At 44.7% G+C, this 26,426-nt stretch overlaps 1 protein-coding gene across 1 annotated transcript in view; it reads left to right on the top strand.

Moving 5' to 3' along the window:
• Positions 1-820: 820 nt before the first annotated feature.
• Positions 821-26,426, top strand: part of slco5a1 (solute carrier organic anion transporter family member 5A1) — a 41,180-nt gene continuing 15,574 nt past the window's right edge. The window contains exons 1-4 of the mRNA XM_083995094.1: positions 821-864; positions 1,524-3,023; positions 25,274-25,406; positions 25,510-25,727. Of these exons, the coding sequence (XP_083851220.1) occupies positions 2,063-3,023; positions 25,274-25,406; positions 25,510-25,727 (1,312 nt within the window). The 5' untranslated portion in view covers positions 821-864; positions 1,524-2,062. The remainder of the gene's footprint in view (positions 865-1,523; positions 3,024-25,273; positions 25,407-25,509; positions 25,728-26,426) is intronic.

The following is a 26,426-nucleotide window of genomic DNA, read 5'->3' on the forward strand; positions in this document are numbered from 1 at the left end:
TATGAGCCTGTGACCAGTCAATCACTGCTGGGTCAGCAACGGTCCCAGCTGTCCGGATGACGTAGCGTAGGCTACTAAACAAGCGGACCAGCGAGGATGCTGGTAGATGAAGTCCTTCAGTCATGGTAATGGTAGAATTAACTGAATGAAGAAACAGGGCAGGTAGGGTTTGCAGAACTGCTCAATGTGTGTCAAGTCTGGTTAAATCGTAGTTACTCAAGCACCGTTTTCCTCATAATTTAACAGGGACGTGAACGCACGTTTGGCTCACGCAAGAAACTACAAGTCCCACTGTGGCTGATGAGAAAAACAATTCACCCCCACTATTTGATGCGTTCAAGTTACCTCCTAGAAATAGGCTATGTTTCACCTCGCAGTCATATAGGCCTATTGTAAACAATACTTGTATATTTGTACTTATGTCTGGTAAAAAAAAAAAAAAAATCAACAAAAGATATGAACAGAAGATTTATTCTTTTCTCTTTTTTTTTTCTTTTTTTACAATAGCCTACACAGCAAATGTTGAAGCTCTTTATCGAGTTGTTGATATAGTAAAAATGACAGTTCACAGATAATATCGTCAATAAATGGTCGACAAAATTAATTTGAGTAGGCTAATCACCACTTTTCTTTTCTTTTTGTCTAATCTCGTGAGATGACGTGATCCAAATAAGACGATTTATTTATTTATTTTGCCCCTTTCCCACTTTGTTGAGGCATTGGACTCTAAATGTTACAAAATCCGACCGTCCCTGAATGCACCACTTGCCCACAAGCACCAGCAGCCAGCCATACTCATCCAACAGATTTCATTCAGTGAGTGGCCGCTCCGCGAGAACAACAGGCTACCTCCCTCTGTCCTGTGTGAGTATTACAGCCTCCTACACCTCCAGCCTTTCCTAGAAGTTATGTCAAATAAAATTAGTCGGCATTTTATTCGAGGCCGAGACTTGTTGTTCGCTTAATTTCAGAAATGTCTCGTGTCGAACCGGGGTTTCATGTCTTTTCAAAGTAATAACTGAGACGTTTGTGGACAGCGTGGTCTTTTGTTCTCTTGGTATATTTCTCGTTTTGACAAAGGAAAGCTGCCTGTTATTTCGCCTTAAGCGCTGCGACAGTGTGTCACCCGTACAGTTGTTTTTCATTCAGTCAGTCAGTCTTTATTAGGGAGACGGCTCGCGTGGAGTTATATTGGAAGAAGAAACAAAAATGTAAATCCACATAAAAGCAATTCAAAACAAAAGACATCCCCACAATACTCAGACATTGACACACAGGCTGTGGTTCCGCAACCAAGACCAGAACCCGACCAGAACCGGACCGAGCTGAGTTCAGGGTTTTTTGTGTGTGTGTGTTGGTTTGGATTTGTGTCAAGCAATTTAGCGATATGAAGACATCAGTTTAAACCAGAGTGGACATATTTACCACAAAAGTCTGTATGTAGAAATACATATTTATTTGAAATAAACCTCTTTTTTTTTTTGCTAATGTTTTTTTTTTTCATGTTTTTGTCTTCTTTGTAGGATGCTGCACAGCTATGGGACAAAGGAAACAAAATACCCCTGTGAATCAAGGTTGCTATCTAACAAAGAGCCATAAAATCAACATGGGATCCTGAATTAAGGTGGACACTGTAAAGACACCTCCTTTTGTTATTAACATTTAGATGTTTTTTTTTAAAACTTATACACTATTAACTGTAAGCAAATCACTCCATAGCCAGTATTTAAAGTGATCGAGGAGGGTGATGTTCTTCTGTGTTCAGACAAGCTACCACTGTCGTTGTTTAGTGGCTTTCAAGGATATTTCAGCCCTGATGTTGTGCTGTGATACAGGCTTTTTGTGACAGAGCAGCGCTGCTGTAAATAGAAATGTGGAATAAAACATGCACATAACTAGAGGGGTTCAGTCCGCCCCGGTCCTCTCTGGCAGGGCAGCGTCTTTACTTCAGCATCCAGCCCTGCAGCAGCTCCGCCGTGTCCTCATGTGGCACTAGTTACCGACCGACTTGTCAGCACAGCCAGGAGCCGACTGAAGCTGAGAGTCCAGCTGCGCCGCCGCCATGACTTCGTCGGACAACGATGAAACGGGGAGTGACCTGTCTGAGTCTCTGGAGATCCGCGAGCTCCAGGACCAGTACATGGACTCAGAGAACTGCTTCAAGTCCAAAAGCTTACCCATCCTGAATGGACCCTGTCAGCCGGACCGTAAGGCCGCGGAGTCCCGGCTGGTCAACACCAACCACACCTGTGTGGCCGTGGATGAGAGCAGCGAGCTCCGGCCTAAAACCCCAGACTCGAGCCAGGCAGAATCCCCCTCCTCCAGGACGGACTTCTCCCCCTCCGTGTCCAGCATGGTGGGGCTCAGCAGCTCTCTGCCCGTGGACGGCCACAGGGGCGCCGGCTCTGGAGGCAAAAAACTCGGTTTCTCCCTCTCCCGCCTTATCCGCATCCCGGCCAGGAAGTACGTGCGGGCCATCCTGAGGGATTCTCGCTGCTTCCTGTTCTGCATGTGCTACCTGACCTTCATCCAGTCCCTGATGGTCTCGGGCTACCTGAGCAGCGTCATCACCACCATCGAGAAGCGCTACAGCCTCCGCAGCTCCGAGTCCGGCCTGCTGGTCAGCTGCTTCGACATCGGCAGCTTGCTGGTGGTGGTCTTCATCTCCTACTTCGGCGGCAGAGGTCAGAGGCCACGCTGGCTGGCTGTGGGCGGCGTGGTCATCGCCATCGGGGCGGCGTTGTTTTCCCTCCCCCACTTCATCTCGCCGCCCTACCAGATCCAGGAGATGAACTCGTCAACGGGTCGCGAGGGCCTCTGTCAGACCGGCAACGGCAGCGGGCGCGACCTGCTGGACGTTTCATCGTGCCCTCGCGACCAGGAGGGCAACGAGCACAACCTGTACGTGGCTCTGTTCATTGTCGCCCAGATCCTCGTGGGCATGGGGTCCACGCCGATCTACACCCTGGGGCCCACCTACCTGGACGACAATGTGAAGAAAGAAAACGCATCTCTCTACCTGGGTAAGCCAACCGGAACGTACCAGTAGCTGAACAGGAGGCTAGATTAAAGCTACGTGCAAGCACTTCAGTCAGAGAGAATACATCACCACCATCCTGTAATTCATTTCACTTCACATGCTGATGACTGACATTTACATAAAACAAAAAAATACTTTAAGTACTACTAATAAGGTGTTTTTTTTACATAAACCAAACCTGCAGAATTTATTTGAATAAATCCAATTTGCTTTTTAGACTTCAACCCTGCTCTGCAGTGCAAACTGTAAGTCTGGTGTGTGGCTGGAAGGATGCAGAGCTGAGTTAAAGAGTCAGTGATCACTAACACAGTTGGTGTGAAGTATCCAACTAGACATTTATCAATGAGCTGATTTTATTTCCGCTATAAATGGACTGTATTATTTGGGATTTTGATGAATTCAGAGGACAGCTTTCGTCTGGTATGGTGCTGCAGACGTTTACTAGGAAGTGAATGTACATGTAGGCTACATGTAAACCCTGCAGGGCTCAACCACACACTCACCCACCCCCAGCCCTCTGTCCTTTTTGATTTAATCTCTCTAGCATGCAACCTCTGCACCACACTGAGGTAAATACAGAGACTGCAAAGTCAACCTTGGGCCACGAGCACATGAGAGAGGAGTGCGGGGCGAGAAGCAGAACTGGGTTGCTTATGATTAATGGTCCAGTATTGTGTGCGTGTGTGTGTGTGCATGCGCAAAATACTGCTGTGTCCTCAGGCTTGTGTGTGTGGCTAGCAGCAGTAAAGCAACATGCTCTAATCTATAGCCAGAGAAGACAAGGATCTGGTGTGTTTGAATGTTAGCAGATTGTTTTCATCACCAATGTAACGCTGCATTCCTCCTTAAATCATTCGGACAGCTCCTTTAACATTTCAGATATCAGCTAATATATCTGGCTTTACCTGCCTTAATGGCTGAGCTCTGAATTATTAGCTGTATATAAATATCACATACTGTACATAGCTCGCGGAGCAGATCATGACTGCAGAAGTAATCCCTCTCTGTCTGCATGTACACTTCAGATAGGTTATTGGGCCATGGGGCACCCCTCAGTCTGCTGCAGAACCTCACACAGATGGTCCCTGTCCTACTGACCTTAAGTGTAGGGGCCTCACCAAATCTTTATCAATATGATCTATTAAAGGTTAATCCATAACATGTCCAATCTGAGACCACAAAAAGTAGTTCATGCCAGAGCCTGGATTTATATTCAGATCAATCCTTTTGTCTGACAAATAAGGCAAAATCCCCAAATACTCAGTAATTGTCTCATTTAAGATGCTACGCCCAATGAATGTTTGTATTTCTGTTGATAAATGACTTATAGATTATTCATTATCAGTTTTAATAGCCTACTTATTTCATTGTGTACCCATCTGCCAGCCTGTGTGCACCTATGTGAGGAGGAATACTTGCACTCCTTTTATACAGAAAAAACAAAACAACCAATACAACAACAACAGACGAGATGGTTGCACAGCATTAGGCAGTGCTGACACTAGCCCTTCATCACAACATTGCACAGCCTATGGAGCATATTTGCTGTCGAGTCCTCTCGCTGGCTGCCCCGCTGCCCTCGAGACCCAGTATTGATCAGATCCCTGCGTCACGGGGAGCCAATGCAGCATAGCTATTGAACCAGCCAGGAAAACAAGGAGAAAACAGCCTCAAACAGCAACTTGCTCTGCATCTCACCTCAGCCAGGTACTCCGGGGCAAAATGGGCCGAGGTTTGCGACGACGGGGCTCGCCGAGCCGTCGATACTTCCGCGCGTCCACGCGTCCATCATCGACAGCATCACTTGCTCCAGTGACCTTGATGGCTATTTCCACAGGGTTCACAGAGGGATAATCTGTTTTTGTTCTAGCAAAACATTGTTTAGGCAAACTGAGACATGTTCTGACATGTCAGAGTGAGTAGAACAATTGGTGGGGAGAGAAAAAAAAGTCCTTGATTTGAGTTTTTGATATTCACTGTAAAATAACCATGGTAACTGCGCTCCAGTTTTTATTATTCAGGTGTTCAGGGTACATATCTGACATTCTGGTATGTGAACCTCAGGTGAAGGAGTCCAGGTGCTTGCCATTTGTCTTTTTGCTTTCATGTTAGTTTTGAGTGGAAGCCCCAGGGTATGAGAATTAAAATGACACAGGAACTCCTCAGTTCACTCGTTGAAAAAATACACCTGCTCTGTGCCAAGCTCAAGAAATACACCAAAATATTAATGATTTTTTTTCCTCGCTAACGATCAACCAACAGAAGGGAAGAGAGCCAGACCTGCTATGGCTATTCATCCAAAAGCCCTCAAGTCCATTTGCATGATTTCTCAACATAATTTCTTTTCAGATATAGGCTACCCATATCTTGAGGAGACTTCCCCCGACATTTACCTTAGGGTGGTTTCTCACCCCCCCCCCCCAAACCCATTTATGTAAACCCCATCTCAATTTGCTCTGGCTCAGAGGGGAGGAGTTGCTCTCTTTTTGTAGGACAGTGCAGTCTACACTAAGGGGTACTTCTGGTGCCCTTGGAGAGGGAGGAAGAGTATGTGTATGTATGTGTGTGTGGGGGGGTGTTTTTTGTATAGGCATGCACTATACACAATAGGACATTCCCTTTGTCCCGTTACACAAATTCTCAGCCCTGGCCCCACATCACTATGGTAATGTAATGAGCACGGCATCTGAACTGAACTTTACCTCTTGTGCTATAGTTTGTCAGTAAAATTGGTAGATTGCTTGTTTTTGCAGAAGTGGTTTTGGTAACACTTTATAATAAGTACACACTATTAAGCATTAGTTAAGCATTAAATACTGAATTCATCATTTATAACACATGAATACTCATTAGTATTTATAAACACAGTTAAAAATGTTTTACTCATTGATGAGCACTAACCTATTTATAAACGACATAGTATTACTATGAGTATTCATGCATGCATTATAAACAATTCAGTATTTATTAATGCTTAACTAATGCTTAATAGTGTGTACGTATTATGAAGTGTTACTGTGTTTTTTTAGTTGTTTTTGTAGGACATGATCCTCTGGGTAAAAAGCGGTAGCTTCGGTATAGTCTCGAAGTAGGAGCAGTATGCACGTCCACCTCCTTCCCTCTATTCTCCCTTTCTGCTCTGACAGATTTACAACATACATTTCTTTGCCGTTACTATGGTGAACATTTGCCTGCGCCCCTTTAGGAGAAGCCGCTCTATGTCGTGTGAAGCTGGCTCCTCGCATTAAATGAGATTTCAGTCCCATAATATGTGGTAAAAGACAAACTGAAGACAAACTTATGCAAAACTCTCGTCACGATGAAAATCTTTTCATCTCTAACAATCTGTCGCCGTCTCCATCTGATTTGGCAACACAATGACCCACAGATCTAAATGATCAATAATCTAGAATCTCTTCATCGATTTGTTGATTCATTCCAAACTTTAGACAGCGGCTGTGACCTCCATTATTTGGTGAGGCTGTTTTTTTTTTTCCACCGACCGCCTCTCTGATTTACAAGCTAATGATGCTGAGAAGCAGTTATTGATGTGGAATGAATGGAGCAGTAAGGTTTGATTAGATTGCTGTCTGCGTGTCCACATTACCTATCAGAGGAGGCATATAAACTCAGCTCGCACTGAAAAAAAAAAACACGCCTGAAATTCCCCCTGTTATCATACGCCTTTGTTTATGCACTGTTGTTCCTTTATAACCTTTTTATTGTCTAGACTTTGAAGGCTCTTTGCATGCAGAGATGCTGCCCTCTCTACATGCAGGATAAGGTTAATTAATTCCTCCCTGGCCAAACGCTGTCTCGCTGCTTCTGCATTAACTACTCTCCAACGCAGATGACTCCGAAACTAACAGACCAGTGTGTGTGTGTGTGTGTGTGTGTGTGTGTGTGTGTATGTTATTGGTGCTTGTGCATTATTAATGATTTATTAGCTCCTCACGAAAACCTGAGGCCTCCTGATGTAGCCTCTGCTCGGCATGCTGGGACTGTAGTTACTGAGGAGGAGGAGGAAAGGTGGTGCCCAGTTAAGGAAGAGCAGAGCTTTAACACCCGCAGGGAGACGGCCTGAACGCTGCTCTTCTCTGATACACACACACACACACACACATACACACACTTGCACTCACACGCTCGCATAAGCACGAGGGGTGTGTTCTCTGCTCCCTCTGACAAATTTAGAAAGAACAGTTGCTCCCGGTCTCTCTCCTGAGGTGTATTTGCGCGTGTGCGTAACGTGTGTTCCCCTCAAGATTAAAGAGAAGAATTAGTAGTGTACATTTTAGTTTACAGTCAAACCTCAATTTTTTTTTAATTATTATTATCATTTTTGTAATTCATATCATCAGCCGAGGTCCTGGCACAACCCCTCCTGTGCTCGCTCAGTCAATTTCATTAAACAGTGTCCTGTTCTGCTCAGCAGCAGCCAAAGCAAATGCAGATTGAGCACACACAGGAGCAAACACACAAGTCCCCAGAGAGCCTGCCCCCCACCCCCCCACCACACACACACACACACACACAACTCGCCCTACTCTCTCCCGCTTTCTCTCTGCCCCCCCACCCCCCCTCCCCCTCCAGCCTGCACGATCGCATTTCATGGGGTTGGTTAGGGTCCACGTTTGGCCCCGTCAGAGGCTGGCTGGCTGGCACTCGTATAGAAAGAGGGCCGGTCCTGTTTCATCACCGTCCCCTTGACTTCTTCTCACAGAGGTTTTAAATATCGCTGCACCCCCTCACCCCCTCCTCCTCCCTCCCTCCACATGGTCCTGTTGGCCACACAGGCCCTCAGGGTTACTCAGCAGCAGACGACCTTTTTAGCTGCAGACTGCAGGGTTGCCAGCTCTGAATACTACAACCACTATATGACTCCCCCTGCGAACTTCTCACCCCCCTGTGATGAAGCCTGCGCCGCCGATGACTCTCTTCTGTGCTCTTAACATCTTTCACCGTTCTCTACAGCGACCTATTCCTTACAGATGATAATCTCTTTAGTAGGAGCCCCAGGAGGGGTTCACGTGCACCCCCCTTATTTTTTTTTCTAGTCTGGATTTTTTGCATCCTTGGAACCTCTAAAATAGAGATTTGGGTGATCCCCGGAACAAAACCTGTCCAAAATGTGTTTTTTGCAATGTTTTAGTACCCCTATGATACCTGTGGAATTGTTGCCAGGAATGCCAGTCAGACTGTCTTTCAAAGACTGTAGCACGCTCAAATTTCGAGCGAGCCCAAAGATAGAGATATCAATGTATTCGGGACAACCTCAGGTTTCCAGTGTGACCAAGTTTGTTAAGCTACCTTGTCAGAAAGGGAGCTAAAAACCTAATGATTTAAAGTCAGATGAAGATTTTGTGAGGGAAAAACAGCCATCTACATGTTTTCAAATGGTCCCTTGACCTGTCACCTGGATGTATGTGAATGGAAATGGGTTATATGGGTACCCACAGGCCTCCCCTATCCAGACATACCTAATTTGTGTGAATCTAATGCAGTTTTGGGGGAGAACCATGCAGTAATGTGCATGCAGTAGCCTACAAATATGTCATTTTCGCCTATATACAAAATGGTGTATTTGACTATTTCTGCACACTGGGGGTTCATAAACAGTCACAGAATTGGCACAAATGGTGCTTATTGCTTATCATGAGCAATAATTCAATCACTCTTTGAAATGAACATTGGAGGATTTATTCACGTGTGCTAAACAGTAATTTCACCAAATGTAGCCATTTAGTAACTATGTATGAAATGCAATAACTTATGGTCATAGGAGCAAGAAATATTGCAAACATTAACTACTGTAGGAACCAGGGACATGTCCCCTACATAATTCCTCTAGAGGAAGCTTGATTTTAGTAGTTCTCTTCATCATCATAAATTTTTGCTTCAATGGTCTCATCTTGCTCTTCTTCCTCTTCTTCACTATCTGCCTCCTGTGTGAGTATGTCAACCAGATATGGAGGCATTATGGGTCTAGCAGTCCACACTACTCCACAGTACTCCACAGTACTCCATCTTCATTCTTCTCTCATCCCTGGTGAAAATCATTTTGTAATATATGTTCTTGTTATACATAAAAAAGCAAACACAGTTAACAATATAATATTATTTACCAGATCTAGGTCATTTAGGCTGCTCAGAGATGGGCGTAGCTGCCTATTTGTAACCTGCCACTCCAAAAGAAAGTTAATGCAGTGCATGTGAAGATGATACACAAGATGGTCAGAGAGGATGAGTCCCTCTCAGCTAAGTCTGAAGTGGACCTTAGACACCTCCCACCATCACAATGCTGTCGCCATCCACCACAGTGCTGTCTCTCCACCCACATTGATCGCTGCAACCATAGAGTTGCAGGTTACAAGCGGGCAGCTACCTTGGACTGCTGGACCCATAATGCCTCCATCTCTGGTTGACATATTCACACAGGAGGCAGATAGCGAAGAAGAGGAAGAACAACAAGATGAGACCATTGAAGCAGAGACTTTTGATGATAAAGAGGAATACTAAAATCAAGCTTCCTCTGCAAGAGGAATTATGTATGGGACATGACCCTGGTTCCTACAGTGGTTTATGTTTGCAATTTTTCTTCCTCCTATACCATTAGTTATTGCATTTCATACATGAGCTCTTGAGGATATTATTGTGTTAAGTTACTGTGTGTTTAGAGTAATGACTGTTCAGGGGAAGGAACTGTTCATGATTTGTCCTGGACCTGGTGGACCTGTACCTGCTCCCAGAGGGCAGTATGCTGAACAGGTGATGGTTTGGATGGAAGTGATCACTGAGAATTGCTGTAGCTCTGGAGAGGCAACAGAGCTAGCAATATAGTCCAGGGAGGGAGGTGGACAGCTGATCATTTCTTCTGCAGACCTTATCACTCTCTGCAGTCTCTTCCTGTCAGTCACAGTGCAGCCAGCATACCATACAGATGGCATGGCATACACCAGCAAACTCTCAATTGAGATGAGAAGGTCTTCCTGCAGTTTGTTCCATCTCAAGACCCTCGGAGGGGGAGACGTTGCTGGGCTTTCTGGACGAGGACAGTTATGTCAGCTGACCACGATAGATCCTCTGAGATATGGATCCCTACAAACTTAAAGGTGGAAACCCTTTCCGCAAGGTCAGGAGGGGGGGGGGGGGGGGGGGGGGGGGGGGGGGGGGGGGGGGGGGGGGGGGGGTCAGTCTTGTGCCTCCAAAAGTCAGGATGGAAGAGCTCTTGTCACCAACTTTAACAGACTGTGGATGGTTAGAAAGGAAATTCTTAATCCAAGCACAGGTGGTAGGAGGGAGGTTTAGTGTGACCAGCTTGTCTGGTATGATGGTATTGAATGCCGAGCTGTAGTCGAAAAGCATCCTAACTTTCCCTGAAAATTGAGTAAGTGTGGAGGATGCCACCCTATTCCAGCTGAGATGAAGATGTGCTTTCGTGGTTGCCATGCTAGTGGAGTAAAGGTTAAAGGCCTGGAAGTGGAGATGAACTGGGTCCTTTCTGCCGTCAATTATCAAGGGAAATGTCAACTCTCTACCCATCAAGAGTGATGAGCCGGAGATATTGGACTCAGAAAGTAGATTGTTTCAAAATCATAACAATTGTGTACATCCCACCAACGGCTGCTGCTCAAGTTCAATGCAAAGTTTTCCATGCAGTCGTTGCTAGGATACAGGCCAAACATCCTGAGGCACTGACCTCAATGACGTTTCCCTGGTGGACTCACTGGGGGATGTGGTGGAGAGATGCACACTGAAGATGGAGGAGGCCATTCTGAATAACTTGGATCATCCTCTTCATGACAACTTGATGGACCAGGAAAGCAGTGGTGGTGGACGGCTCCTCTGTCTTCACTGCAGGACGACGAAAGCCATCAGGCTGAAGGTAGCTACAAAGAGTCTTCTCTTCTGCAAATTGTCAGAAGACTCTTCTGCGAATGGTCGATCACAGACAAATTAATTTGTAAAGTAATTTGTATTCGTATTTGTAACAGAAGTCCAAGGATGTTCCAGGTAGCGTCCTCGGTGGACCTGCTTGTCTTGTAGGCAAACTGATGGGAAGCGGTCCTTGATGTGCCTTAGGACCAGCCTCTCAAAGCACTTAGTGACCACGGGTGTTAGGGTGATGGGTCTGAAGTCAATGAGGCCGCTGATGGTGGTGGATTTGGGAACAGGGATTATGGTGGCTGATTTCAGGCAGTGAGGGACAGTGGCTTATGTCAGTGAGAGGTTGAATATTTTTGTAAATACAGTAGACAGCTGATCAGCACACACTTAAAATACTTTGCCAGGAACTCCGTCAGGATCAGCACCTTTCTTCTGATTCACTGACTTAAACACACTTGTGAACCTGATGTTCTTTGAGGGAAAGTGTGCGTGGATATGCTCAGAGGAAACTATGGGCAGCGGTGTGTGGGAGGCTGGAATGCTTTGGGTTTCTCAAAGCGGGTAAAGAAGTGGTTTAGCTCCTCTGTTAAAATGACCTTACAGACCCAGCCATGTTGCCCTGATAATATGTGTTTTAGGCCTTCCCACACTTGCCTGGGGTTGTTGTTTAACATGTAATCCTTCAACTTGTTCTTATCGGCTTTATTGCTCAAGACAAGCAATAAGCACCATTTGTGCCAATACACTACTTAATGGACTAAAATCACAATTGAATAGGCTGATTGGATGCACAAGCATCTCAGCTATCCAGTCATACCCAATTCATGCAATTCTGTGACTGTTTATGAACCCCCAGTGTGCAGAAATAGTCAAATACACCATTTTGTATATAGGCGAAAATGACATATTTGTAGGCTACTGCATGCACATTACTGCATGGTTCTCCCCCAAAACTGCATTAGATTCACACAAATTAGGTATGTCTGGATAGGGGAGGCCTGTGGGTACCCATATAACCCATTTCCATTCACATACATCTAGGTGACAGGTCAAGGGACCATTTGAAAACATGTAGATGGCTGTTTTTCCCTCACAAAATTTTCATCTGACTTTAAATCATTAGGTTTTAGCTCCCTTTCTGACAAGGTAGCTTAACAAACTTGGTCACACTGGAAACCTGAGGTTGTCCCGAATACATTGATATCTCTATCTTTGGGCTCGCTCGAAATTTGAGCGTGCTACAGTCTTTGAAAGACAGTCTGACTGGCATTCCTGGCAACAATTCCACAGGTATCATAGGGGTACTATAACATTGCAAAAAACACATTTTGGACAGGTTTTGTTCCGGGGATCACCCAAATATCTATTTTAGAGGTTCCAAGGATGCAAAAAATCCAGACTAGAAAAAAAAATAAGGGGGGTGCACGTGAACCCCTCCTGGGGCTCCTACTACTTAGATTCGTCTGCAGGAGAGACGAGGTGTGGGAGTTTGTTTCCAGAGGCAGGGGGTCTTAAACCACACTCGATTGTTGTGTAGTCATAGTCAGCTCAACCTCTCCGGCCGATGCCTACTAGTGGCTATTATTCAATGTTGTGACCGGGTTGTTTTGACAGTGTGGGAAGGTTCCTGGGGAAATGCCTCAAGAGTTTTTTTGTGTGTGTGTGTGTGTGATGGCAGGAACAACGTGAAACCTTTTGTTTTCAGCTATGCGGGGAAATAAATGGACATTTTTTTCCCTTTGTTCTTACTGGCTCTTTGCTCCATGCTGTTTCACCAAATCCTGCTTGATCCCTGCCTCTTTTGGGCTCAGGTTGAAATTTAATAATGGGCTCAGGTTGAAATTAAACAATGGCCTAAAAATAGCTTTGAAGGGGTTTATAATTGTGAGTGTTGCTATTTCTCCTACTTTTCATCTTGGAAAATAAACTGTAATTCAGAAATTCAGAGCGATTGATTCTGCAGCTGGGTTGTCTCTGTGTTTAACCAGATGGTACAGTACAGTAACCAGCTAAGAGCTCAGGGCCACAGACACATGAAACCATGAATCCTAATTATTGAACGTCTCCGGATTACATCATCAAAGCTTCTGCCAGCTACAGTGCTTCATTCACAAATGAATTCAATTCACATTTTACTGTGTCATCTTAACTTGCAAATAGCATCCCTTTTTTTCTAACCTTATTTTCTGTCTAGATATGCTAAAATATTGCTTTTATCTCCCTGACCTGCTACCTCCCATTCTTCTTTGAAAAGTCACAGTGAAAATGAAGAGAAAAGAAGATCACGCTTCTCTTGAGTTGTCCTTTTACCTATTTTTTTTTATTTTATCTCTGCTGGCTGAAAGTACTTTACATTGCTCTGATTAAGTTAATCGGCACAGAAACATCCCCTTCCTTTGCATGTTGTGTCCATTCAGGAAATGAGTTATTCTCAGTAATGAGTCGATGATTATCTGTTGCCAGAGTTGGAGTACGTCCTGTGGTAGATATCAGGGCAGAAAGGGCACTGTTGCTTTCAGGAACTCTATTCCCAAAAAAGACAGAAACTCTGCTTGAGATGCTTCAGGCTTCAATGTTTATGACCTGCGTCAACTCTCAGTGGATCAAATAGTTGCATATACTGGACAGAGACAGCCTGTACATCTACGTCAAGCTGAATTACATTCCCTTCTCTCCCTCTGGGGCTTTTTATCTGCTCTGCTCGGTCTGCCCACCATGTTGATTCAGCCCTGAGGAGTGTTGTTTTGCTTCAAAGATGAAAAAATCCTGGTGTTATGCCCTCGGAGTGCTGGAACGGCCATTGTTCTCCTTGACCCCCCTCTGCGGCAAAGATGGAAAATGAGGCGAGGGAGGGCTGCTGGAGGGAGAAGTGTTAATGGCATTTACATAAGTGTTAGAACATGTGGAGTACAGAATAAAAAAGCTGTGGTATTGTTCACAAATATGAGGATAATGTCCGCAAATCTCTTCCCCATATGGGCATCCAAACATATGTGTGAGATTATAGCGGAACGTTACGAGACAGAGTTGTTTTGAGGTAAATTAATGCAAAACTGCTGATACGCGTTCCTGTCAAGGGCAGTTTTTCAGCAAGCAGTCTCTGCATTTACCTCTAAAACAACTCTGTCTCGTAACGTTCCGTTATTATCTCATAGCGTGGTGAATGTGCAGGTCACAACTTGTCCACAAGAGCGTTTTGGAGTTGTTGGATTGTGTATTTGACGAGTTTGATGAGGGAAACCAAGAAATCCCATTAGCCTCCGTAGCGTAGCTCTGAGCAGCTCATGACTCTGCTCCACCGTTCTAAAAATAGCTTGCAGCGACAAATAAAGGTAACGAACCTATTGGTATGACTATATGGATTACGGCAATGGGCCAATTTGCCAAAATGTTGAACTATCCCTTTAACATTTTGAAATACAAAACTCTGACTTTTTGTCAAATTGGTATGTGTCCCCTCCTGACCTTCAGCTGTTGTTCTACTGTGCCGGCTGAACATGGCAGACCCATCTGTGTTGAGAGTCCTGAAGGGACAGGAGCCCACTCTGAGGGAGATGGATGGCACTAAACGTTTCCTGACCTCACCCTGTGGGATTGCCGCTGCACACAAACACACACAAACTCCCAGGCACATGCAGATGTGCCGAAAAATAATGCATTGGGACCAAAAAATGCAGCCTGACAGGCGTACAGAGTGGGGCGAATTTTTGCCATGCACATTCATCTGTCTGTCACAGCGGCTCTGCCAGGCTCTGTTACGCCACTAAATGTAGCATTAAGCTGGTTGCACATTATATAACGCGGGGCTAATAGGCTAACATGTAACTGCGATATAGCTCACTGGAGAGACAGTGTTTTGACAAGAGTCATCCACGGATGTGTGTGAATGTTGGCTCATACTGTAGTAGGAAGTTGGGGAGAAAGCGGTGTCTAATAGCTTCTGAAAATACACAGTAGGATTCTTAAAACAGCTGGATGCAGGTGTTTCTCAGTCTCAGTCCTTTCAGGCTTTTGTTCCTGTGCAATTTACATCTTGGGCGCCTAGTTGCTGGTAGAGGATCCAGGGTGTGGATGGGGAGAGCAGCTGTTGCAGCTTGCAGGGAGCTTGCTCAAGGGGTGTGTGTGTGCATATATCTGTGTGTGTGTGTGTGACTGTGCACCTTGGCAGATGGGGGGTGGGGGAGTCTAGGCTTTTGGGGGTTGTGAGCACAAGTGTTTTACAGGAGGTGGAGCTTTGTGGTGCAGAATGGCACACTTGGTTTTCCTGCAAGCATGCTGTGGTATTTAAACATCTGTGCTTGTGTGTAGTCTGACCCATCAACGTCAGGCATGACTGGCTTCATACACTCCTGTCACAGTGTGTAGGAGGCAACGCTGCTGCAGAACAGTGCGTCGAGTCCTTAACTTTCTTACCTGCATTAAGACCAAACAGTGAAATGAAAGCAGCACTGCTCCCCTCCAACTGCTGCATGTTCAGCCATAGCCTTTGTATTAAGGTGAACAGTAATCAGTGATCCACATCACATAATATCTGAAGAATATGTATTCCTTCAGTCAGGACAAGCAAATCCAATTTTCTTATTGATGTTACGGATATGAAATTCACAAAGGTCACTTATTTGCAAATACACATGCAGGCATGAAGAATAGAGGTAAATATGATTAAAGATGCCTTGTGGTTATGCCCACGCTCCAAATACCTCATTCATGGCCACTAATCAGCTGACAGATCATCTGCCACAAATGCAAATCAAATGCCGCAACAATATGTATACATGGACGCATACAGAGTGCTAACAGACTTGTGAGTGTATGTGTGTTTTAGAAGGCCATAGAGGTTCAGATTGGCAGGATGCTGTGCATGTTCAATCAGAAAAACCATAAAAACTACATAGGATTTTGTCACTTTGTCACCTTTTGTCGGGTAAATGACCGACCCATACTATTTGACAGAGGTGTTAAGCCACAACAATGTTGTTTTTGACCTAGAATGGCCTGTCTAAACCTTAACTTTGCCTTTAATCACATAAATCTGATGACTAATCCCAACCTAGAATAGCAATTTGTTGACTTCACAGCTCAGCCAGAAAGTGGGAAAAAAAATCAAGCTTAACAGTGGACTCTCTGTCCCTTCCTGTTTCCCAGCCTGTACAACATGTTCTGCACACACCGACCTACGCTTTACTCTATATTACCTCTGCATTCAAAAGACGGCCCTTTTCAGTCATTCATCACAGGCTGTTAGTCCAGTATCAGATAAAACGGTGTATTTGTTCAAATTATGTAAAAAGAATCTGAGTAAAAGTCACAAAGGAAGATGGATTATGAGGAAAATCCCCCGAAGATGATGGATTGGACAATTCAGTCGGGAGAAAAAGGATTTACTAAATTCGGCAGTGTGTGAAAGACTTCTGAGAGATATTAGAAAGTGAAGTGATATAAAAAGGAGAAAGGAGAGAGATTTCCAGCTGTATAATAAATAACACTAACGATGTCATAGAGCGCCTCGCCTCCTCTGTAACTACCATAAAAATAGGACTGCTATGTGCAAAACAAAAATACCTCTCCCAACGGTGGGGAGAAGGAAATTAAACGTGACAATAAAATCAAGTGACTCATCGATCATTCATACCCACAGCTTCCAGTTGTTCATGTTTATTAAACAACATATCTATGTACAGTTTGCTATATGCTTTATCAGGTGTGCCTCAAAATAGACTTATTGAAAACAATGAATAGCCTTGGATGAGTATATTACTGCATCAGTCAGTGACAGATGCATGTGGTCTGTGTTGCAATTGCATTTTATTCCAGTGCCAATCTCAACAACATAAAACTCAGAAGACAAACAACTGGAAGCAAGAAGATGAAATACAAAGTCAGAAAAACAAATGCAGTATACTATACAACCATCAGTTCACATAAGTTACAAAAAAAACCCACACAATTTCGCTCAATGTATCAATGTAATTCACAGTAATGTCTACATTAAATATATTTTTGCTGTTAGACTCTCTCATGCAGCCGTACTGTTCCCCAGCCTTTTTTCCCAGCCGCAGCAGATTGCTGTCGGTGCACGTCCAGATACCTTAGGTCTGCAATGGAATCAGCAGAAAATGGTCATTTGGTGTCAGAGTTAGGACTCTTGGCCCTTCTGGTGCACACTTAAAGTTATACTGCAAAAGATGTGGCTGAAAGCACTCACTGGCTTGATCACATCCTGCGGGGGAAAAGCCTTGCTGGAAACTAAAGTGGTAACTGATGAAGGGTCTCTGGCTGAGCTATGTCAGCTCAGAACAGTTAATGATATCCTTCAAATGTATCTTTTATGCTGTGTTGCTTTTGTTATGCTTCATGTCAATGATGGGATAAAAGGCTGACAGAAGAGCCGCCTCAGTGGCTGCATGACTTCTGTACAATAGCCTCCCCCCTGCAGCAGGGGAGCAACTAAAAATAGAGAAACTCCTTCCATTCTCTTTGTGCTCATTTTCTAAATATTTGATTTACCAAAGTGAGCTTGGGGAACCCCTGTGTGGAGAGCCCTGCAGTTTGCATGCAAAATGGATTATAGTGTGCTGTTTGGGGTGACAAATATCAGGGCTTTACTGTCGTGCAGTGAAGGGATTTAAAGTATTTAAGCATCAAAAATGACAGATAGCACAGTTTGTTTTAGTTTTCCCTTCAGAAAGAGCAACAGAGCTGCACAGAAGACGAAGACATGAGGGGCTTGGTGGTGGGAAAGTCAGACCTCGGATGCCGATCGAGCCCTTGGTGCCCCTTGTGACTAGTCATGTCTTTTCTTAAGGGGCTTAGAACCCATAGTCCTGTAAGAGCATGAGGGGTGGGCAGAGTGTTGTTTTCTAAATCAGAAAGGCTTTGATGTTTCTGATCATTTAGTTCAGATAAAATCTAGATCACTGGCTGTACCAGACTGTACAACCGGATCAAAGCTCTTACTGTACTTAATCTGTTCAAATATTCACCACATCCTACATCTTACTGTACTTGAAGTTCAATACTTAGCCTTGTACCACCCACCACCTGCCTGGGAGATGCCGGCACTTTGAACAAAGTTCCAGACTGCTACTTCCCATAAATGTTACATGAGTGTGAAAGTGTCCTACTATATATATTGATCGATTAGATTCTCATCTTTTCTGCCAATGGTCATTTGAAGAAATGATGCCCTGTCGTCAGAATAATCTATAGTATGTCCCTACCTTTAGAGCAGTCTGCTGGTCCCGCAGTGAAATAAACGCCCCAGGATTTTATGTCCAAGCCCTCGCAAGGTTTTACCGATCGAATATAATCAATTTTTATGTCCCGCCACCACAGTGTGCAGGACATTATGTTGAACTTGGTGACTCCTGAGACACATTCTTGAACGCAGTAAGAAAGATGCATGGTAGAAACTTCATATCTGCAACACAGGTGATCTGATGATGATCCAGTTAGATTTTAGCATTGCTGCATACATTTGCATAGTGGTCTGTACCAGTATAACCAGTGGCTAATGTGGCTCACCAACATGTTATCGAATGGTTTTGGTAGTATTCTAACAAAATAACCCACATCTCGTTCAAGAGTTAAAGGGATAGTTCAACATTTTGGCAAATTGGCTCATTGCCATTGCCAATTGCCGGCGGAGCAGAGCCGCGGAAACCAAAAAATTCCATGAGCCTCCATAGCGTAGCTCTGAGCAGCTCGCGGCTCTGCTCTGACGTTCTAAAAATAGCTTGCACTGACAATTAAAGGTAACAAACCTACTGCTATGACTATAGGGATTATGGCAATGGGCCAATTTGTCAAAATGTTGAACTATCCCTTTAATATTTAGGAAAAGAAAAGTGTAATGCACTTTTCACTAAGTAAATCCATGAAGTCATGGGCACTCGTTTAAAAATGTAAAAGCAGTTTTAAATCACATCGCTGATGGTTGAGTCTGTGATCGCAGTGGCATGTTTCCAGAGCTGCTGAGGCCGGGTTGTGTTTGGGTGCCTGAGCAGAATGTAAGCAGCCAACCCACGAGCGCGAGACGCCACCATACTTAATCTGTATTTCATCACACAGTGTCTTCTGTCATTATACATGGCAGAACATGACTTCATGATTTGTTTCCAGCACAGTGGAGCTGTGCAACAGTGTCTGGCTTCCCTCAGTGTTTGTGCTTAGACCGTCTATTTTTGTATAGTACACGCTGGTGTGGTTGTTGGAATTGACTTTTATGTGTTTTTTTTATGTGCCAGTGGCTTGTCAAAAGGATCTGGATTATAATGCTACATTAGTCCCCCCTAATCTTATCACCCCCAAAACAGGTCACCATACTGTGTGTGTGTCTCCATCTGTGACCAAACTACTTTTAGGGAGTGTAGTGGTTTATTCTATCAGTCCGTTCTCTTTCATCTCCACCACCAGCATCGCCACCTCATCCTTTCTTGATTTCCATCTCATTCTCGAGGAAGAATGTATACATGTACCCATTCCAACCTATTTGTGTGATGTTTTCCTGATGCTTAGTGCAGGAACGTGTACAATCTTGCAAAAAACAACCCCTGACCTAAGGCTTTGAATTAGAATTTGCACTTTTTGTGTACTTTGGAATTCAGCTGCTGTAACATGATATCAATTTTGGGACTAACATGATGCACTACGAAAGAGATCATCAACTCCGACCAAATGGATTTAGAGAAAACAAGCTTTTTCGATGCGCATTGTTGCCTTCTTGTTCTGTCTATGCATGCATATTAATACAGTTTGTCTCACTGTCCTTTCTCTGTGTGTGTCTGTATATATATGTGTGTGTGTGTGTGTGTGAGGCCATAGCCTCTGTGCATGCCCTCTGGGTAAAACTGTAAGGTTAGGACTTGTAAGAAGACACTGCAGTGTCAGCAAGTTTCCATGACAATGCCGTCGTTCCCTATTTCATTGTCTTTTTCCTTCTCTTGTCTCTCGGAGTGAGTGGGGGGGGGGGTCACATGACTGAATTGATCCCCCGTAACACAGGGATACATGGAGCCGTGTCCCTCTCTGTTGTCCTCTCTTTAACAGCAGCAGCCACATAGATCACCTGTCACACAGCTGTCACCTGCACTCACACTTCCTCGGTGGCATTATTAGAGTACAGTGCAGCCAATCAGACCTCTGGAGTGTGTGCTGACATTTCACATAAAGAGGATGTTATTAAATAAAGCAGGATTATAGCTCATTTAGATTTTCTCTGTCATACCGCTGGTGGGGAAATCGATTATTATCCCAGGTTAGAGTGAATGGGTAATGTGTGACGCACAATGCAACATAAATCAACATGACACGGCTCTTGAGTGATGCTGAGAAGACGATGTGATCACATCTTTTAGAGATTAGATAGCTCCGGCGTAAGGCAGCGCAGTGAATACAAATCCAAGGTCGTCGTGTTGCTGCCCGCAATCCATTCCCAGATTTGTTTTGGAGGCTGAGGGAGCTTTGTGGGCTAATGGCCAGGGAGAGAGCTACACAATTCATTGAAACTTAGTTTTCAGCCACAGAGCGGAGAAGGATTACAGAGCCAGGCTCATACCTCTGCGGAGTTTTATGGGCGACGGTGACAAGAGAGAAACAAATTCCAAAACAAGTGAGATTTACAGCATGATAACATGAGCACACTCGTGCAGGGACACACACTCGCAGATGTGATCAAAGGGCAGACTGACACAGATGAATCCTCTGTTGTGTGAATCGTAGCCTCGACCTTTTGACCCCGCGGTGTTCTGACAAGACGGCGAAAATCCCGTCCTTTATTTTTTTTCTACACGTAATTAAATCAAATCGTTAATCTGCGGTAATTAGTTTGGCCACCGGAGAGCTGCTTCATTAGGTGCAATGTGCTTTCTCATCAGGTCCGGTTGCTCCACCACGCTCTCCTCCTCCATTCCCTGCTGCTCGGAAAGGAGGGTGAGGGGTGAGGCGAGAACAGAAGGTCAGCGGAGGTTGGGGGGGATGGTGGTGCTGCTGCTGTAGACGCCATTTTATTGTTATGCCTGAAATTCCATTCACAGTCAAGGCAACTGTGGGAACAGCTGGGTGCTGCGTATTCCACAAATTCCTTGCGTTTATTGAGGATTAAAAAAAAGAAAGAAAAAACTTGGTGTATCAGTGTAAAATATCATCATCCATAATGAATATGATCGAGAAAAAGCTGAAATGAGCAGTCAATTAAACCAGTCAACAATTAGTGATGATTAATCAACCATTAAAGTCATTTATTGAGCAAAATGTCTTCCAAATTGCTGCATTTCTCTGGTCGATATCTGGAAATAATGAGAAAATAGATCAATTTTATCAAATGAAAAGTCATTAGTGGCGGCCTACAGAGGATGGGCAAGAAACAAAATAATATCTCTTCTCTGAAATCATTAGCAGCCACCTGGGCATTAACCATTTCATAATCATGCATTTGATTCACTCCCCTCATGTTTTTTTTTTTTTTTTTTTACTGCCATTCTTCTTTTTCTGTTTTACTCTGTTCATCTCTTCTGGTTCACCCTCATTCATTCCTGCGAACTCTGAATGAGTCAGTGCAGCTCATGAATACAGAGAGTCAGGAGGAGCAGAGCTTTTCCAGAGTGTGGAGGAGGCAGAGTGGAGACAACAGAGCAGCGCCGGTCCCTGAAGGTTAGATATGAGAGGGGATGTTGCTGAGCAAGCTTTATCACTCTGTTACACAGCAGGATCAGTCACCACAGGCTGCAGCCCAACTCCTCTCCCTCTGTTTCTTTATGTTCCGTCACTCCTCACCCTCGCGTCCCCTCTCCGGTGTTATTCTGCTTCTTCCCACCTCATCTGTTTTTCTTTCTCTCTGCTCCCTCTCCACCTCTCTCTCTATCTCCTCCTTGCCGCTTTCCGCTCAAGTTTATCAGTTTTTATTTCTTTCTCTATCCCACTTTATTGCCTTTCTCTTTCTGGATTATTGTCGAGTAAATCTCTCCTTCTGCTGCTTGACTCTGCTGCGTCCATTCATCTCCAGCACTGGAGCTCAAACATTAAATTGGGGTCAATGAGGCACTATAAAACAGTCTCACCTTATCCCTGCTTCACTCATACCCTTAGATGCCCTTGTATCTCCTCTGTCACGTTCCCATGTGCATGCTCCTATACCAGTCCATGTGTGCGTTTACAATGCAGCGACAGTCTGACCTTGGCTGACGTGAAAGTCACCGAGCTCTTTTCATTTCTTTAACAATAAACATTTTCTCAAACCTCATCAATATCTCCTTGCTGATATTGGATTCTGTTTGTTGCGTGTTAACTCGCACGCTTTGTGACTTCGCCCGCAATTTGTATCTATTCATGCGTGATAATGTGGATTCTAATGTATAGAACAAAGTCAGCACAAAATTACCACAACATATTGGAAGTCAGGCTGAGTGAACATGTAGATGCTTTAGCTGCTGACTTGACATGGAACATGATGAGTGAAAAGCCAATAACTGCAATGGAGAGCACCTCGTCCATTAAAGCCACACGTGTAGAAAGTCATACCAAGCCTATGATGTTTTTGTCCTTCACGTGCCGCTGCTGAAGGTCTATTGCGTAATTGAGTAAAGTGAGGCTGTGGCTTCTTCATTGGCATGCGCCCCCCCCCTCTGCGCTCCACTGTCGTCTGCCACCGCAGCGTGTGTGTTTGTGTGTGATGGAGCGCTGCTGCTGTGCCAGCATATTCCTCAATCCGACGGCTCTGCCCCTGGCCGCCCTTCAGCCCGCCCCCCGGCCCTCCAATCCCTTCACCTCAACCCATCCGCCCATTCTAAACTATTGCGGCCCGGTGCCAAGCGGGCATGGTAGGGCAACGAGTCAGGTACAGTTTATAACCCCCCCCCCCCCCACGTCCTCCAATCAGGCAGAACACTGTTAATGTGATGGATGGAGGGGCAAGACAGACGCTTACACAATCACCCAAGGGGGATAAATTATAGCCGTCCCCTCCTGGGTGCCCGATAAAGGGGAGGATGGACATTGGAGGGCAACCAAAAGACCATACTAGGTGCTCAACCTCGGCCCGACGACTGAACGGCTGGATGCACCTGGTGTATCAGGCTCGAGCCACAGAGTGTTTAAATGATCGTGAGTTATATTTGGGGTGCAGGCAGGGTCAGCGGTCTGCAGGGTGACAATGATTCATTGATAGGCTCTTCTTCATGTGGCTTCTGCTGCACACATGTCCACTTGAAATGTTTTTTTTTAGACATGCAGACATGTAATCTTGCTGACTTGCACAATTTATTCACATTATATGCTCGAGCTCATTTATATTTCCTTTTATTAAGCAGCTCAAAGCCACAGGATCATCTCTACATTTGTCCTGATTTACATTTGCTATAGAATTCCTGAAGCTCCATAGGGAGGCAGGTGATTGAGATTCATCATAAAAGCTCATTGTTCACAGTCTAGTGGGCATTTATATTGCAGAGCATGTTCTGGGCTTTATAGAATATATTTTGCCGTGTAACACAAAAGTGTGATTCGTTAGCTCGGCTTATGTGAGACGTTTTTAATTTCAGGATGGAGATAATAAGATGGGACCTCTCGCCCGTCCTTGCCAAGTGTAATTAATTGTTTATTGTCTCTTGGTGGTAATATCCTGTTACACTGTGTAACGGTTTGACTGCTGCTGTGAATTGACTCTCCAACGAGCAGGATATGAGAAATAGCAGAGAAAGGAGTTAAAAAGATGGAATGCGATATGCAAGACAAAGAGAGAATAGTGAATAATGTGAAACCGACACCTGTTTATCTCACTGATTCATTTCAGTCTGTAGGAATGAAACTGCAGAGCCTCAGGCTCATACGCACACAAACATGTTTATGTATGTTTTACATACAGTACGTTTTCAAATGCATACTGCATACATGTCTTCTACTCATCCACATGCACTCTGGTGATCAGTAGAGAGAGTTTCTGCACACAGAGTGTTTGGGGTCCAGGGAATTGACCAATGCATCTAGTGTTCATGTGTGTATTTGTGTGAGTGTGTGTCTGCATTAGGCTGATAAGAGGATTTGCTGAAGGGCCTTTTGTTCTTGAAGCAATATTTTCCTCTTTCTCTTTTTCCCAATAGTTCTGTTCGAGAAAGCCATGATTTAATTACGTCTAGATAAGGAGACAGGCTGGAGGATATTGTTGGAATCCCACTATAGGAGTGAACGTGAACATTTGCGCTCTGTGTCAGGATGAAAATGAGGGTGGCGAAAGATGCGAGCCACTCGGGACACAAGAACGTTATATGCAAATGTTGGCGTGGCGGCTGAAACATTTGGCAAAACAGACTGAGATGAAATGGCTTTTGAGCTTCCATTCTGAGAAAAACAAACCTTGTTGATGAAGGAGAAGTGTGTGTCTGTATGTGTGTGTACGTGCATTTATTATGTAATCTGGCAGGTGGGAGGTGTTCCTCTGGTCCTGGGGGAGAGATTAGATATTTGAGTGTTGGTTTGGACACACAACACACCTGCTGCCTCGGCTGCTAAACACAGGCTCCGTCATGCACACCAGCACAAACACAATGTGCATATGTGTGCACGCACTGCTGATGGAGCCCATAGTGTCAGCATCCGGGAAAGTAACAATTAAGTCTTAAATGGGAGAGCAGGAGCTACTTTGCCGGTGAAATTGAAAATATAACCAAATCTAGTCGATGAGAATTTAGCCTTTTTTAAGATTTTAATGCAAATGCGTGCACGCCTAACCATCGTAAAGAGCCAGTCCCTCTCGTCTGTCGCACACTCATGCATGCACACACACCCTCATGGCTCGCGGCAATGTTCCAGGTGTAATTATAGAAAGTTTGCCCCCTGATTACGGCTGGTAAATGGCTTTGACTCACGTCTCTGCTGGATGTCCGCGGGAGGTTTTTCCACTTGTCCAGCTAAAAGGTTATCTAACTTTAATGAGTTTTTTCCCTTCCTGTGGCAAAATGACGGAGTGTGATCGGCTCACCTTAGTGAGAGTCCCCCCCCTCTCTCTCCCTCTATGGGTTAATATCCCCCCCCCCCTTTGCTCGCTCTAAGGTTTGCCGGTGTGGGAGCGCTGCAGGCGTGCCCTCGGGTCAATGAGAGACCTCTGGAGCTTTCAGGTTGGGTTATTACTGACTCTTTGAAAGATGTGAGAAATGACCTCAGGGCTGGTGGAGAGTTCCCACTGATCTGAGTGCAGGGGCTTTGAGCTGGTGGACAGTTCATCAGGGGTTAGGAACAGCTCCCGCATGTCTGATTTAAACAGTCATAGGCATAGCAGGTCATCAGGATAAGGGAAGTGGGGGGAAATTTTGCAGGTTTTTGATTGAAATTTCTTTCTCTCTTTTTTTTTTTTAGCCATCATGTACGTGATGGGAGCCCTGGGACCAGCAGCTGGCTACCTGCTGGGTGGCGTCCTCATCGGCTTCTACGTCGACCCCAAAACTGTAGTGAACATAGACCAGAGCGACCCTCGCTTTGTCGGCAACTGGTAAATATAAATATATATGTGCATCTTGAATGACTGCCTGTTCACATCCGTCTCTCTGGGGATGTTTTCCTCACAACACATCTGTTCTCTCTCTTCCCTTCAGGTGGAGCGGCTTTCTCTTGTGTTCCGTAGCCATGCTGCTGGTCATCTTTCCCATGTTTGCCTTCCCCAAAAAGCTGCCTCCCCGCCACAAAAAGAGGAAGAAGAAAAAGATCAGCTCTCCGGGTGACGTGTCCAGCGATGACGAGATGATGAAGGAAAAGTCCAACGGCAAAGGCCAGAACGTCTCCTCCTCCATGGGCTTTGGGAAAGACATCAAAGGTGAGGAAGAGATAATAATCAACCTTCCACTTCCACCTCAGCACTCCAAGGTGTTACAAATACACCTATATATATAACTGTGAGCTATTGATGTAGTAAATGGCTCATAATCCAATCAAAGGCCGGGATTATCTATTTCATCTAATACTGGAAGCTCCACGGAGATCTCCTTTAAAGATGTTATTGATTGATGATGGAGGAGGTTGTCCACGCAAGTTGCCTAATGAAGCAAGTAATTCACTGCAAACATGGGCAGTTTCACTGCACTGTGGGTTCTATTTACTCGAGTAAATGAATAGTAAACACAGGCCAAAGATCACACATGATTGCTGTCAGCTAAAGACTTTGTTAAGCTTTGCAACCTTGATTTTAAATCAATGACATTTTACCTACCAGTATTAACCCTAACCACCTTCCTGACCATGCATTCTTTAGCTAGAATACAGTCCACAATCATGAAAACTAGACGCACGCTTTCAGTTTTTCATTAAACTGTTTGCACCTCTGTGCATCAGTGCATCAGTGCATCGTGTCCTCTGAGCCACATTTACCAGGAATCTCCTATTTTTCTGCGGGAAAGCCCCTGGATAAGCTGAATACTGCTCCAGTGTTTCCCAGTTTCCTCTTGTCTCATTTTTTCTCTCAGTCAGACAGTTATCTCTCTCTCTCTCTCTCTCCCCCTCTCCATCTCTTCCTCTC

The sequence above is a fragment of the Trachurus trachurus genome, assembly GCF_905171665.1.
Source record: "Trachurus trachurus genome assembly, chromosome: 20".
Classification (NCBI taxonomy): Eukaryota; Metazoa; Chordata; class Actinopteri; order Carangiformes; family Carangidae; genus Trachurus; species Trachurus trachurus.